The sequence below is a fragment of the Lissotriton vulgaris genome, chromosome 9 (assembly GCF_964263255.1).
Source record: "Lissotriton vulgaris chromosome 9, aLisVul1.2, whole genome shotgun sequence".
Classification (NCBI taxonomy): Eukaryota; Metazoa; Chordata; class Amphibia; order Caudata; family Salamandridae; genus Lissotriton; species Lissotriton vulgaris.
Window position 1 is genome coordinate 237,484,142 of NC_141697.1, and position 14,983 is coordinate 237,499,124.

The window sequence follows — 14,983 nt, forward strand, 5'->3', positions numbered from 1 at the left end:
TGTTTGAATGTGCTATTCTAAGAATGGAATTGGGTCTGAATTACCACTACTTCCCTGAACAACTTGAGGGACTGTTAGTAACTCAAAAAGCACTGACACTGTGCCTGCAGGAAGGTTCAGTGTGTTGTTTGGGGCTTCAGTAACCTGGAATTCCTTTCTCAGTAATGGTGGATTGTACTAAATCCATGCACCCGTGTGTTAGTAATCAAATCATTGTATATCTGGGCCCCATTCCCAGGATACTCAGCAGTTTTGTTCTACTAAACTGTAAAAATTACATTTTTAATGGCTACTGTTGTTGTCATGCCCTAACTATGAGAGCTGAGTTGAGGCTCAGACCCAATGTGAAATGAAATTAAAGTAACCCCCATTGGTTTTTTTGCTGCCAGTTACAAGGATCGTGTCATGTTTCAATGCAGACCCACTATTCACATTTGCTGCATGGCACTGGGTGTATGCAACCACCATACTCAGAGATTCGCCACTTTTGCTTGTGCACCAGTTAGTTTATGTTCTTGTATGTGTGCCTTTTTAGGTCTCGCCCTGGAATTCGCATCCGAAGGATGCGTCCAGGGTCGGAGACTTATAGCGAGCTGACACGGGGGAATGAGGGACAAAAAACTGTCACGCGCTTCTCCCCGGCTGGATTCAGCTGCTTGCACGCGCACCAACATTCACGCATGCGCACAACTGCTACACGCATACACAGCACTCACGCATGCGCACATACACATCCATACACGGGCACACATACCCCCGTCGCCGCCGCACCTACACACAGAGACCCCCCATCTATGGCCCAGGAAGCGGCGAAGCGCCAGCGTGGCTCTCCCCGGAGCAGCGGGAGAGCCGCTCATTTAATATGCGGCGCAGCCCATAATGCCTTGCAGGCACAGGCATACACACAGACACACACACAGACAGACGCGCAGACAGACGCACGCACACACACACACAGTCACAAAGACACACACCGCGCCCCCCACTATGGCCCACTTACCGCATCAGCGGCCTCAGCTGCCACCGGTCCTCTGGCCATCCACTCCGTGGGCGCGGGCTTCTCGTAAAGACGGAAGTCCCGCCCCACGACAGCCGTGAGCGTGCACATCCCAAAACAGGAAGTTCGGGAGTGTGCACGCTTACGGCTTCTTGTTTCTTTTACTAGTGAGTCGGAGATACTACACCACGATAAACAGTATGAACCGTTTTACTCTTCATTCGTTGCCCTGTCCACGCATTACATCACTACAGTATGCGGCCAGAGTAAGTCCTGTTCTCTTAGCTTTGGGTTTATGTTCTTCAGTGGTGGGCTGGGGCACATCATGATTACCGTTTTGCTCTGCCATTTTAGATGTTTGCTTGTTGTAATTGCGTGCGCACGTCTCAGTGCCGCCGAGCGCGAGGAGTATGTTTTTCGAGCTGAAGGGAGCAGGCAATTTTGTGGGCACTCCAGGCGTAGCAGGCATATAATATTGGCCGGAGGGAGCTTTAATATAATCATGGCGCCATCAGCCGCGGGCTCTTTCCAACCCGGTCTGCCACGTGCTTCTTAGCTGTTATTGAGGAGAAAATTCAATATTTTTCTGCGGCCGACGGAAGGGAGTCGGTGACACAGGAGCCGCCAGGACAGACAGTCTGTTAGTGGGCGGCCCCGCCCGGAACTCTCTGGCCAGGCCAAAGCCCTTCGTGCCAGGATCGTCTCTCTGTCCCCGAGGAAACCCGCTCAGGCAAAACAGCAGTGCAGTAGGGGTCAATCCAACCCTCAATGCACTATTAGCAACAGGACGCTCAGCCTGTGTCTCGGCCCGCGCCCATGACTGTTCCCACCTTCAGCAGGGCCGACGCGTTCTCCGGGCCGTTCCTCCATCGCAGTCTGATCTGCACTGGTGATGCATTAGTGCAGTTTGGGCCTGTTCTCCTTCCCACCTCTCAGTGTCAACGGCGCCGTCCTCAGCTGCCGCCGTCTGTCCCCTCACCACTGCGAGGTCCTAGCCTGCCAGTCTGATCCTCCCCCTTTCAAGCAAGGTCTCAGAAAGGGGCTCTCCGGCTCACAAACTCTAGAAGTTGGTCCTCTCCTATTCCGTGCTCCCACCTCATCTCAGCCAGCTCTTCGGATCAGTGGCAGGTCTATCTTTCCCCCGAGTCTTCATCGCCTGCGGTTGCAGCCATCTAAATATGCGGCTGCACGCCTCCCTTGGAGTTGTAATATAAGCCTGTGGCCTCTGTTTTGAAAAAGTGTGGGCATCGTCTAAGTCCCTCACACAGTGGGGCTGCTTGCGAGTTAATCAGGGCCCCCAGGACTGTCTCATTTCTGCAGCATGGCACTGGGTGGGGATCGGCAAGAGTCAGTAACAGGACAGTGCCCAGGCCTGGGCGACCATCACTGGAGGAAGGCCGTGGGGGCAAACTCTAATTCCCACGGCCCCCGCCTGCCTGCAATTTGTGGAGCACCATAAAGTTCAAGGGCAGATTTGGTAAACAGTGTTATGAGAGCCCGACAACCAATCTGCTACCTCAAACTCTGAAGTTGTCCAGGGGGTCGTCTTCATGCACAGTGGGAGGACAGTGCCAAGGCCTGCGCGACTATCACTGGAGGAGGGCCGGGGGTCAAACTCTAATTGCTACGGCCTCCCGCGGTGGCTGGCGGCCCGAGCATGCCTGCAGTTTATGGAGCGCCAAAAAGTGCAAGGACAGATTTAGTTAACAATGTTATGAGAGCCCGACAACCAATCTGCTACCTCTGAAGTTGTCCAGGGGATCGTCATAATGCACTTGACGTATGCCTCACCTAGATGATGGTAAGACAATTTTTTAATAAGCAGTTGATATTGTGACGTGGATACTGTGATGATATTAATATGTTCCCCTCGTCTTCATTGCTTAATTTTGCTGATGAGAAAATGTCACTCATAGATGTTGAAATGTCACTCATAATTACACTGAAATTATGAAAATGTCACACATAGCAATCTCAAACTTTGGCAGCTATGGCTACTGTACACCTACCTGTTCACAAGCCACCATATTGCAGTGCTGATGTGTTTTAAAATGAAGTTAAAGTGCAATCTGGATTTGTAATGGAAGCATCTGATAACTTGCTGTGGGGGAATTAATGGGAATTACTACGGTCAATGTTTCTGATTTTACTGCATAGGCTGCATACAGTACATGTATGTTCCCCCATCATTTTGCTTGCAGTAACATTTAAATTGCTCAATATTCGAAAGGAAAATGATGCCTTATTCTCACAGCAAACTGGATATTGTTGGATGTTTGTGTCCCTGGTGCGGATTTAAAAAGTGTAAATGTGTCAGATGCCAGAATCCTACCAACTCTGTTTTGAATCCAATGAGTGCACTTTAGCTGTGGCCCTTCGTTTAAGTCTTTCCCCCATATGTTGCTAGCACATAGTGGAAAAATCAGGCGGGCGTCTTCATGGGTCTTTTTAAAATAGTTTGCTTGGCAAAGTTCAAGGAAGAGGTTGTGAAAATGAATTTTGCATTTTTTTCCTTAAAATTTCCCTACTCATGTCATGCCAACCAGGACAGTTTGCCCATTACCAGACTTCCTCATGTCATGCCAACCAGGACAGTTTGCCCATTACCAGACTTATTGTGATATGCAGAGACAGTAGCGTAGGAAGGTGCAGGCTGCCTCCGGGGTCATCACTGTGTGTGAATAATTACAGATGTGAGGTTGTGCATGAGGTGCATCATCAGAGCTGTGTGAATAATAACAGCTGTGAGCCCCGTGCTGAGGTGCATCATCAGAGCTGTGTGAATAATAACTGTGTCAGCCTTGTGCGTGAGGTGCATCATCAGAGCTGTGTGAATAATAACAGCTTTAAGCCCATGCCAAGCATGCATCATCAGAGCTGTGTGAATAATAACAGCTATGAGCCCGTGCCAGAGGTGCATCATCAGAGCTGTGTGAATAATAACAGCTGTGAGTCCGTGCCTGAGGCGCGTCGTTAGAGCTGTGTGAATAATAACTGTCAGCCCCGTGCGTGAGGTGCATCATCAGAGCTGTGTGAATAATAACAGCTGTGAACCCGTGCGTGAGGTGCATCATCAGAGCTGTGTGAATAATAACTGTCAGCCCCGTGCCTGAGGTGCATCATCAGAGCTGTTTTTATCACTGCCATTTCCACTTGGAAGTACAGAGGACTATCTATCTCTGTGCCATTTCAACTTGATGAGAAAATGACAACTGGATGAATGAAAATGCTTGAATTAACTGAATTACTGAAAACGACATTTTGGCACACTCAATACCATCCTTTTTAGGTCTCGCCTGGAAATTCGCATCCGAAGGATGCGTCCAGGCTGGAGACTTATAGCGAGCTGACACGGGGGAATGACGGACAAAAAACTGTCACGCGCTTCTCCCCGGCTGGATTCAGCTGCTTGCACGCGCACCAACATTCACGCATGCGCACATCACAGCCATACGCATACACAGCACTCACGCATGCGCACATACACACGCATACACAGGCACACCCCCCGTCGCCGCCGCCGCACCTACACGCTGGTCGCTGGTGGCTTTTAATCAGGATTACCTAGAAATAAAACTCACAACATAGGACGAGTTGCCATGCTACGCTTCTGTACTTCAAATGCTTCTCTTTCAGCCCGTGCCACCCTATTCCACCCTCCTCACCTCCTCTCCACCAGAATCGGACTCGGGCTCCTCGGGCACATCTTCCTCCTCTCCAATGGTTCCGATCAGATCCAGATCTGCGAGCCGCGGCATCCTGCAACCACAGTTTCCGCTCTCTTCACCTCCTGCCACTTCTCTAACCCTGGCTCTGTGCGACACGTGAGAATCTCAACAACGGAACTGGGTGTTACGTTGAAAGTGCTCCGACCGGAAGTAGTCGCCCTTGCGAGATAGGAAGTTTAATCCCTTTACACAACAGCCATGTTGGGTATGGCCTTGCGCATGCGCAACAGCATCTCGGCAGATTCAAGCCCCCACCGGCGTAAAATGTACTCGAGTTGTGTTATATGTGAAATGCTAACATTACTAAATACGTTAGCTTGCCTAGTAGTGAAGTACCTCTGGCCCTTTCCGTCCTTTATGCTAACTATTGTAATTTTATTTATATAGCTTTTACTACTCCTTATAACGATAGGCGCTAGTATGCAAAGATAACAGTGAATCGAGAACCCAAGTGTGTTTGTTTTCTCTGTTTGCAACCTGTCTCCCCTGCTCTCGCTAGCTGGCAGAGTTGTTGCTACTATTCTCAAATAAAAAATACCGGCCCTCTGCTCATATTTTAAAGAGTCTACAAAGACATTACGATTAAATTGAATTTATAGCAGAAAAAGTCTGTATTGATTTTTAACTTGACCTTTCTGTCTTTGTTTACTTGAATTATCAGTAAGGTATAACTTTGGGAATCACTGGGTGTTGAGCGTGGTTGCCAGACTTGAACCTCCTTCAGTTTTCAGACCCCCCCCCCCCACCCCATCCGTTTGCAAATAGAATGTACATATAAAAATTATTTAGGCACATCATTAAAATGTTTAACTTTTCTACAAGAAATATTGTATATGTACTTTTTTATGCAAAGAAAATGTAAATACTGCATAAATGACTTTTCTACAACACATATTTTATATGTACTTTTTTATGCAAAGAAAATTAAAATAGCGCATAAATAAAAATAAAAACATTGCCATTTACAGTACTATTGCTCAAACTTAAATAATGCGAGACCTATTGCATTGCAAATGCTTGTTTCCTGATTGCTACATGTCCATTTGCCAGTGAATGAGGCACCATTCGTTGTATGTATCCATATTATTCTTTTTTCCTTCATCTGTTTTTTTGCAGAATGGAATCTTTGGTCCTAATGAATGCCTCTACAGGTGTGGCAAGGGATTTCTGTAGGCGGAAACATCGTGATGTTTATATTGGATTGAACAATACCCAATTATTTAACCACTACCCATTGGGGACAAAAATGCAATTGTATAGGTCCACCAGGACGTATTTTTTTACCAATCTCTTTCATCTGATGCCACTTAATTATTTAAACAACTATAAGGAATCATGACACCTCAGGGTGAGTGAGGGTTTTTGTCCTTTAATCTATTTGGACTGCCTTCAGACACACTGAATTATTCAACCCCTATCGCTCCTTTTTTGTAACACTGACATCGGCATGCGCATTTCTGGCGAGAAATGTGCATCCGCGAGCGGTCGCGCATGCGCATTAGTATCTAAGACGGCGGCGCCGGCGGCGCGATGACGAGAGGGAGCCCCGGGGAGGCAGAGGACAAGGTAAGTGGTTTTATCATTCCTTTTTAAGGTCATTTAAGCATTTAGTGAGGGCGGGAGGGAGGCGGGCAATTTCGCTATGCCCACGAAGTGGGCGTAGTGTTGCCTGCTTCGCCTACTTTGCAAAGGGCGAAGTAGGCAACACTACGCCCACTTCGTGGGCGTAGCGAAGTTGCCCGCCCAGGGTTAGTTACGATATCCCTTTTTTCAATGTGAATTATGTATCTGATTTTGCTTGCAATAAAATTCTGAAGAAAAAAAAAAAAGAGCGCCTACTCACCTACTATGGTCTCAAGGCGCTGTGGAGGGAGGGATGGGCTGCAAGTCGTCATGGGCGCTGAGGTTCAGTCGAAGAGCCAGGTCTTGAGATCCTTCCAAAATTGGATTTCGCGACGGGAATAGCCTGAGGTGGAGAAGCAAGGTGTTCGAGGTTTGGGCAGCGAGATAGCAGAAGGATCTTCCTGCGGTCCTGGTATTGCAGATCTGAGGACCGGTGGCGAAGGCCAGTTCGGCAAAGCAGAGTTTTTTGGTGGGTACGTGGAGTGGGAGGTGGTGGTTCAGTTACTCCTCAGGTAATCATTACTGATTAGTGCAATCATATGCTTTGGACTGATGTGGCTAATGAACTGCGATCGTGTGCAACTGTAGCCACCTTCCATTTCCTACCTGTAGATTCACTTGCCGAAACATTTTTAAAGCATTTTGTTTCCCTGCTTTTTATTATAAGTTAGATAATATTTCTTTACAAACTCATCAAAAAAGTCCCAGTGACTTTAATACAAAGCATTTCTTTGGTGGTGTGCTTGCTTAGAGTTCATTCAGATGATAATAATCAAAATTATGCCCCCATTTGAAGTGATGTTTGTATTTAGTCTTTCATGATGGAGGCTAGGACTCTTATGAGTGCTTTGTTCTCTGCAACTGATGGCTCTACCTCATTAAGATGAATTTCCAAAGTGGAAAGCAGCAACCTGACAAAACCAGACCACTGAAAAAGCTGTTAAAGTGAGTTATCATGAAGACAAAATAGCATTTCCACACTAGCCTAATAATTTTTGGGGAAACTTTATACTGAACCCCAGATAAAATCAAAGGTCCAGTGTATAAAAACAAACAAAAAACTTGCAATTCATAAGTATTAGAAGTTGTAAGAATAAATGCTTCTTTTTTCAATATAAGATGAAAGGGAAAAACTGAGACGTGGTAAGTACTAAAAGGAAAGAAGGGAGGGGAAATGGTAGTAGGAATCTGGCAGGCACAAATAAACAACAGGTGGACCGGGGGCCATAGCCACACTGGCATTGCAGGTGTAGTCAGGTAGGTTAACAGCTAAGTGGGTAGACGGCTAGGGAATGAGGGAGAGCATATTATATCATAAAATGTAAAAGGAGTTTTTTGAGGTGCACAGAGGAACCCCCTGTGAAAAGAAAAAAAATCACAGGCAGAGAGACCAGTGGAGGAGGAGTAGGGGATTGGCGTGAGCTTGAAGGATTGATGCAAGGAGTGGGGGAACAGGTGGAACAGGTGGAACAAAACAAGAGAATGATTTAAGATGGGCTGGAAAAAAAGAAAGAATATGAGAAGAAAAACACAAGACTGATTTTGTAAACCTGGTGAATGCTATAGAAGGTGACAAATTTGCCGAAACCAGTTCGTTGCCAGAAGTGGTTTTCATCAAGTTTAATTTCAATCTAAATCACATAGAACCCACAAGCAAGTCTGGGTGCTTGTTATTGTGTGAAGGCCTGACAGCTTTGCATTGCCTAGACCTCACGTTTTGCTACATCACATCCAAGGTTACTTGTGATGTGGATGTTTTGATCAAGTAATTGTTGTCCAATCCACAAGAAGCGCATACACTTGTTGCTATGCATTCATTAGCATGAATGGATTCTAAACCCAGTAACTCACAGCCATAATGTAGCAAGGGTGGGTAGCAGATTTTGTTTGTTAACAACTGTTGCTATGTCACAAAAGAAGTCCAGAGCAGCAGTAGAAAGCAGGGAGCCCTTCTATTGGAGAAGATGGATGGGAGGTGAGAGAGAGCGGTGGGGGTGGGGGCGGATGGCTGTAGACCATGTTTTTTTTGTCTAGATCAAGGGCAAGGAGGAGCCGCCATGTTACGTACAGCTCCCCTACCAATCCTCTGCCCCTACGTAGTGCTTGAAATAAGGGGCTGATGATCTCGGAGGCCTTACAAAACCTACAATTATAAATGGGTAAAAAGTGAATTACGATGATGTTTTTTACCTTGTGGTTCTGGGTGACATCATCGACAACTCGACCTTCGCTCTCGTCTATTTCATGTCATTGAGAAAATCCCGAAAATCCTCGTAATTCACTGTTGCTTGTCTTGTATAATTCTATATATGTGATATTTTCTGAGTCAATGAACAGGAATCTGTGGATGATTAAATACAGAAACAGAATGAGGCAGCGATTAGATGCTTCATTCTGCTCTTTTAACAATTGCTCAGATCTTTTTTTTTAAATACCACCAAGGGAGTGGCATTCATTTTCTGACTTAATAATACTGTATGGTGCCCGGACGATTCATGCAGCATTTTTCAATAAAAGAGCACTGCCACAGACGAGGGAGGGTCACGACCTTGAAAGTCTGCAGCTGGTGATGCCTTCCTCTGGTTTATTGCATGGGCGGCAGTGAGCTCCTCCACTAGGATCTGATCTCTGTGCATAGTCCAACCTCAGATCCAGAAAGATGAACATAATTATTGTAATTAAAAATAATCACAATTTAACCGTTTATATCAGTCTCATCTTGATGTGCTGTGCCACCACCTGACTGCATTAAATGACTCAAACTGCCTTTGATAGGGCGGGGTCTTGCCCAAGGGGCGCACACCCATTGCCAGCGCTCTATATAAATACCAACCTCTCGACAACGTTTTCAGATGCTTGACTGACCGTCCATTCAGGTAAGAGATGAGCTCTGGGAATGTGGTTCATGTCGGTGGAAACTCTTTGATGTGGGTGCATGTTTCAAGCAGGCCGCGCGTTTCAATGGCTTGATTTAAATGCACATGTATAGATACAGTGCATAATGTAGGCGTCAGTAGTACTCGCTAGCAAGTGTTTGATATATTTATCTGTGCAAAACTGCATTTTTGAAGTTGATTTTTGAGGTTAGTACTTTGTGCCTAAAAGAAAATGTATGTCGCTGGAGGAACTAGACAACTCCAAATGTTTTAAAAAAGAAATTCGTAGCGACAGAATGAAACAGAAGAATGTGACTGCTGTGAGATCAACCCTTTCAGACCCTTTATAAGTTTTCATTATTTTTATTGACATATTTGTAATTATATAAATTTGTAAACAGATGCAGTCGGATTGCTGCCACAGTGATGAATTAAAAAAATATTGGCATTCCTTTAATCTAATATTTTCACCTGTTAACTAGAGTCTGGAGTGCCCGGTCCCCTCTTGTTGCATCTTGTCCTCTGTCAAGCTCAGGCTTGTCATCTCCTCTGACCTGTTCCACCACTGCAGCCCTTTGACAAAAACCCAGGTTCAGGTCCTCACAATTTCCAAAATTGTCTTTCCCTATTTTCCATATCATTAGCTAACTTCTCCATACTCAGAAGAGCTCCTATCCTTTGTCGCATGAGGACATTATCTTCTTATCTTTGGCCCCACGTAGCGGGCAGATGGTTTCTGAGTGGGATCCTAGTAACCTCACCGACGCACATCGTTTGTATAGCGCCTGGTAAAAGTAGTTAGGCGCTTGTACCCATATAAAGGAAGACAAGATGTGAGATACAGTGATCGTCCAGGTTCACACAATCTGGTTAAGATCATTTGCTGGAATATAATTCAGGTTTTCTGATTTCTCAACCTATAATTTAGCCAATAAACTGAATTTATTCTGCACGTTTATTCAAATATCAATAATTACACTTCGGTATTGCATGCTACCTTAGCATTAAACAGCAAAAAGACATTTCACTATCCTGTTTTCTGCTGAAAATAATCAAATGCAACTAGGTTGACATCATTTAAATCTTACCAGAGGTATAATTCTTTGCTGTTGTGTGAGTGTGCGTTCACAGCTCCTGTCAGGTATTAGGGATACAAATAAGCCCACAGCCCCTGTGCTATATCTAGGGTTATGTTATTAGTGATTAATACGTCGCTACAGTTCAAAGATTACGGTTCCTGTTCATTGTTTTATTTTTCTCTGAAGTACGTTTTTTTCCTTCACAGACCCTTGTTTTTTCTTTGGCGACATCAGACCACAACCTCCCAAGTCATGGACCACTGTAAGTGATTGTTGCTCTTAATCTCTGCTTGTCATTACAATCTCAACCTCTATGTTCTTTTTTAGTTATTAAAGGTTTATTGGTAATTTAAATAAATCACATCAGCCCAAATCAGTGACACACCATAATAAACCAATGCAAAATAGACACATAAAAAATATAAGAAAGTGTTCAAAATAATCTCAAACTAATTTATTAAGCATTGTATTATCTGACTCCAGCAATAACGGGGTGGACAGCCATTTACAGTCACTGCAGGCTGATGTCCCTAAGGCTAAGAGACACCCAATACTAGTGCTGCTTTATGCAGATGATGCATTACCTTCTAGAAAGAACACCGGTGGGCCTACAGAGACTGATGGATGTATTTGGTCAACAAAACTAAAACAATCAACATGGTATGTGGCCAAATGAGGAAACTGTGCAGAACCTTCCTTACTGACAACAACCCAATAGTCTCTTTAAATTCTTTTTGCTACTTGGGGACTATATTTGCAGGCAATGGCTCATGGACATAGCATGTATTGAATACTAGAGCCAAAATGAGTAGGTTCTCCGAGGGGATTTTTAAATTAGCCTCTAAACTTGGTAGCCGACCCATTAAGAAAATGGTAGCTATATATAAACCAAGGGCATGACTACTGCTATCAACAGGGGTAGGCCTTTGGGGCCATGTTAATGGCTTTTATCTGCAAATAGAGGAAGACACGTTTTTAAAACGGCTTTTATGTTTGCCACTTTGTGCACAAAATACTATTGTTCATAAAGAGGTTGGCCTGAAGTTTTTAGAAGACCACCTTTTGGTGAGACCTCTGTTACTATGTGTATCACTCTGGGCAGAGGAAGAAATTAGCTTCATTAGAACTATTATCCCAGACTGTCTAGCCTTGGATAAGGCTCTAAGTATACCTTGGCTATCCTATAATACCTCTCTTCTTGGTAAATTGTTCAATTTGTCAATCTGATCTGACCCTAACCAGATTACACCACTAACCAAGAATAGGATTAAAGACATATTTTTCCAAACTTGGTTGGATAAACGTGAACTTGATGAGAAAAAATCGTCAGTAATATTCTATAAGTTACTGGATAGGAAGAGAGGGCCAACAATAACCTATTAGAAGTAACTAATATGAAGCACCGTTTTGTGCTGGTGATGCTGCAATGTGGTATTGTGCATCATTTAGTTGCCTTCCCTCACACGAGGTCTTGCCCCTCCAATATGACTCCCTGCCTCTGTGATGGATAAAGCAAATACAGCACATTGCACTTTCTATTGTTCTGCAAACTGTATCAGGATTTCAGGTCCCTCTATTTGAAACCCATGTTTAATGCCCAGACTATCAGACCTCACAAAGTTGCAATGAAGTACATGGTGACATTATGTGACCCCTTTGTGTGTTACAATGCTGCCCTTTTTATATTGAATGGCATTAAAGTAAAAAAAGCATATCGCGACAGCTAGGGAATTAAGCACTATGTATTTTTTATTGTTTCTTAGACCTATCTGACCTTTTCGATTGATATATTTTAATGATTGTTCCATAGAATATTTTAGAATAAACGTATATATGAATTTTAAGTGGTTTCAGATTGTACTTTTTATATGCTATACTGTTGAACTAGGACAGGGGCTGTATACTCGACTGTGTTTTACGTACTAAACAATTTGGAGATTTGGATGATTTGCCTGTTGATTTTTATTGTATTTATCTATGCATTTGTATGTGTTTTATTTACGCACTTATATGGCTGTATCGTTTTTCAGCTGAATAAAGTTTATGAACTGAACTGAATCCAGCAACAATTTAACTTTATTTGATTATTCTACAATACAATCATAGACACAGGGTAGTAATGCAGGGTTAATTGGAAGTGTGCTCACACAGTGTCAATATGAATGACCATTGATGCTGATGAGCTTTCAGCGAATGAGGGCTTTAGTGCAATAGCCAAAGTTCTGCTCTTCTTTTGAAACGACTTTGTAGGACTTTAGGTTTACTTTCAAATCATTGCAGCCTTACAGACGGATTATACAAAATTGAAGCACAATCAAAGACTCGATCATTAATCTTCGAGCCAAACTCTGCAATAGGCCAATGGGTGTTCAATACAATCAATTTTACCCATTTTGATATCACAAATGTCAGTGTCAAAGTTGCTCAAATAGTCCACAAATTGGCAGGAGAGTGGGTTTTCCCTTCCTGGTCAGACTCTTTCTAGCCAGTAGGGCTATTGCAGATACACCATGAATTATTGACTCGCCCCACAGAAAGCGTCACTGATTCGATGACAAAGAGTCAGCCCTCTATTCCCATTCCTCTAAATGACTATGGAGTATTCTCTCCAGGGACTCACTAGTGCTAAGATACAGTAATTGCAGGTACCTCTCTAGTGCCTCTCTTAAAAATGACTAATTACTGTACAATGTCTGATTGTAGCACACAGAGGGTAGTTCCTTTGTGATGTCACAACACTGTCATCAACAAGCATTTGGGAGAATATTTTCCCAATCCAGTGCCATCTTCATCAGCTTCCAATACACAAACACAGTCTGCCACATGAAACATATATGTCATAAGTAACAAATGCATCATAGTAAATGTAAATGTAAATTGATAATTGTATAGCGCACTACTCACCCGCAAGGTTCTCAAGGCGTATGTTCGAATACCGCTGTGGAACCCATCCTGGCTTTCCCTGTGAGGCGTCCACTCCTGGACACCCCCAAGGTGGAGGCCAGGCATCCTTAGCGTTGTGGGGGCCGTTGTGGAGATTAAGCAAGCTATTGCCCAGAGTTGCAGAGTATGACTCCATGATTGGAATAGGTACCGAGGCGAGAATTCTCAGGTCCGTGGAATTTTGAGCCCAAGACCCACCGAGGCGGGGAATTGAACCCTGGTCCCGGGCTAGACCTTTGCATCAGGGTCTGCCGCTCTAATCATTGAGCCACACTTCTCCACCAGTATGAACATATATGTTATTAGACCATGGGAATGTTGGAAGCTCCATTAAAAACAATGGAGTAGCTCCGGGCTTATAATGGCTGGCATACGCCCAGAGTTCCAACATTGAAATGCTTGTTTGTTCACAACTGTGTCTGTGAACAAAGGCTTCAGGGAGCCTGAGGGGATTTCAATCCTCTCGCGTTCCCTAAGTTTTTGTTAAATTTGTTAGAACATTCTGCCCTGTATTGGCAGAATGTACTAATAGCCTTATAACCCTTCGTAACTGGGCTGTACCAGCTATTAAAGTCCTGCTCCCTTGTTAAAGTCCCTTGTCTTCGGCTCGGGCCTTTAACGCTGGAACGGGCCCTTAACCCCTTCCATGCTCATGACGAGCTCAGCTCGTCATGAGGCACAGTTGAACTGTGCTGATGACGAGCTGAGCTCGTCATGACAGCAGCAAAATGGCAATTTCCAGCACAGGGGAAAAATAACCAGGGCAGCGATGTGGTTAATAGCCGGTAAAGCCCACTATGGCGGGCTATAATGCTATAAAAGACGCCCCCTTTAATCTAGTTTGTGCTCTAAGAAAAACATCTAATCGCATTTTACTTTTTCAAAAAGTGAAAAAACTATCAATTTACTTGAAAGATACATTAGCTATTATTAATCACTTGTTGATAAGTTTCATAGAGTGCTTTACCATATCGGTGGCAGTAAACAGTTAATATATTGTCATGAATTGAGCATTTCGAAACGTCTTGATTCATAAATAACTCCACAATGTGTTTAAAATCCATAGTGAAGGGAGGAACAAGATGTTTGTTGCTCAACACATAAACTTTAAATGTCATTTTTTTCTACAAAATAAAAGTTGTTTAAAAAACTTCATAAAAGAGACAGTAGCAAGTAAACACCCCAAACATTGGTTAACTGGCTCTAATGCCTATCTTTTCAGCATATACAACAAAATAAAATATTTATGGATTCCCATTGCACATCATCGCTTAATGCAGCTGTGTTTCATAGATGTATTTATTTAAAACTGTTCATAATGCATAACCATCACTCTGCTAGAGTCTCTTGTAGTCATCTTTTTGAATTTCCAGATTATGTAAAGGTGTACACCAGCAGTGTTTAGCATCCCTGATAGAATTACAGACTAAACATATAGGAAACCCTCTTTGGGTTTCCACATAGGGTACCGAGTGCATACTATGTGTGCTTCAACGCCTGATTACAGCAGAGCGGGTATTTCAGTGACAGGAGCGGAAAAAGAGAAAAGTTAACATTGTCTTGAGGACCCCTCTCCAAAGCCTGGAGAGAAATGTTTTAATACTGGGGTTCTGGGACATGGTTAAAAAATGAATGCGGCTATCTGTAAGACAAAATTGATCTAGATGGTCTACATGTTTCAACCTTAATGGAGTGATGAACAATTCATGACAATATATTAACTGTTTATTGCCACTG

The 14,983-nt window shown here is 43.7% G+C and overlaps 1 protein-coding gene across 1 annotated transcript in view; it reads left to right on the plus strand.

The window, feature by feature from the left end:
* Nucleotides 1–9,138: 9,138 nt before the first annotated feature.
* LOC147689890 (uncharacterized) overlaps nt 9,139–14,983 on the plus strand; it is a 30,698-nt gene continuing 24,853 nt past the window's right edge. The window contains exons 1-2 of the mRNA XM_086937396.1: nt 9,139–9,224; nt 10,510–10,565. Coding sequence (XP_086793522.1) covers nt 10,556–10,565 — 10 coding nt within the window. The 5' untranslated portion in view covers nt 9,139–9,224; nt 10,510–10,555. The remainder of the gene's footprint in view (nt 9,225–10,509; nt 10,566–14,983) is intronic.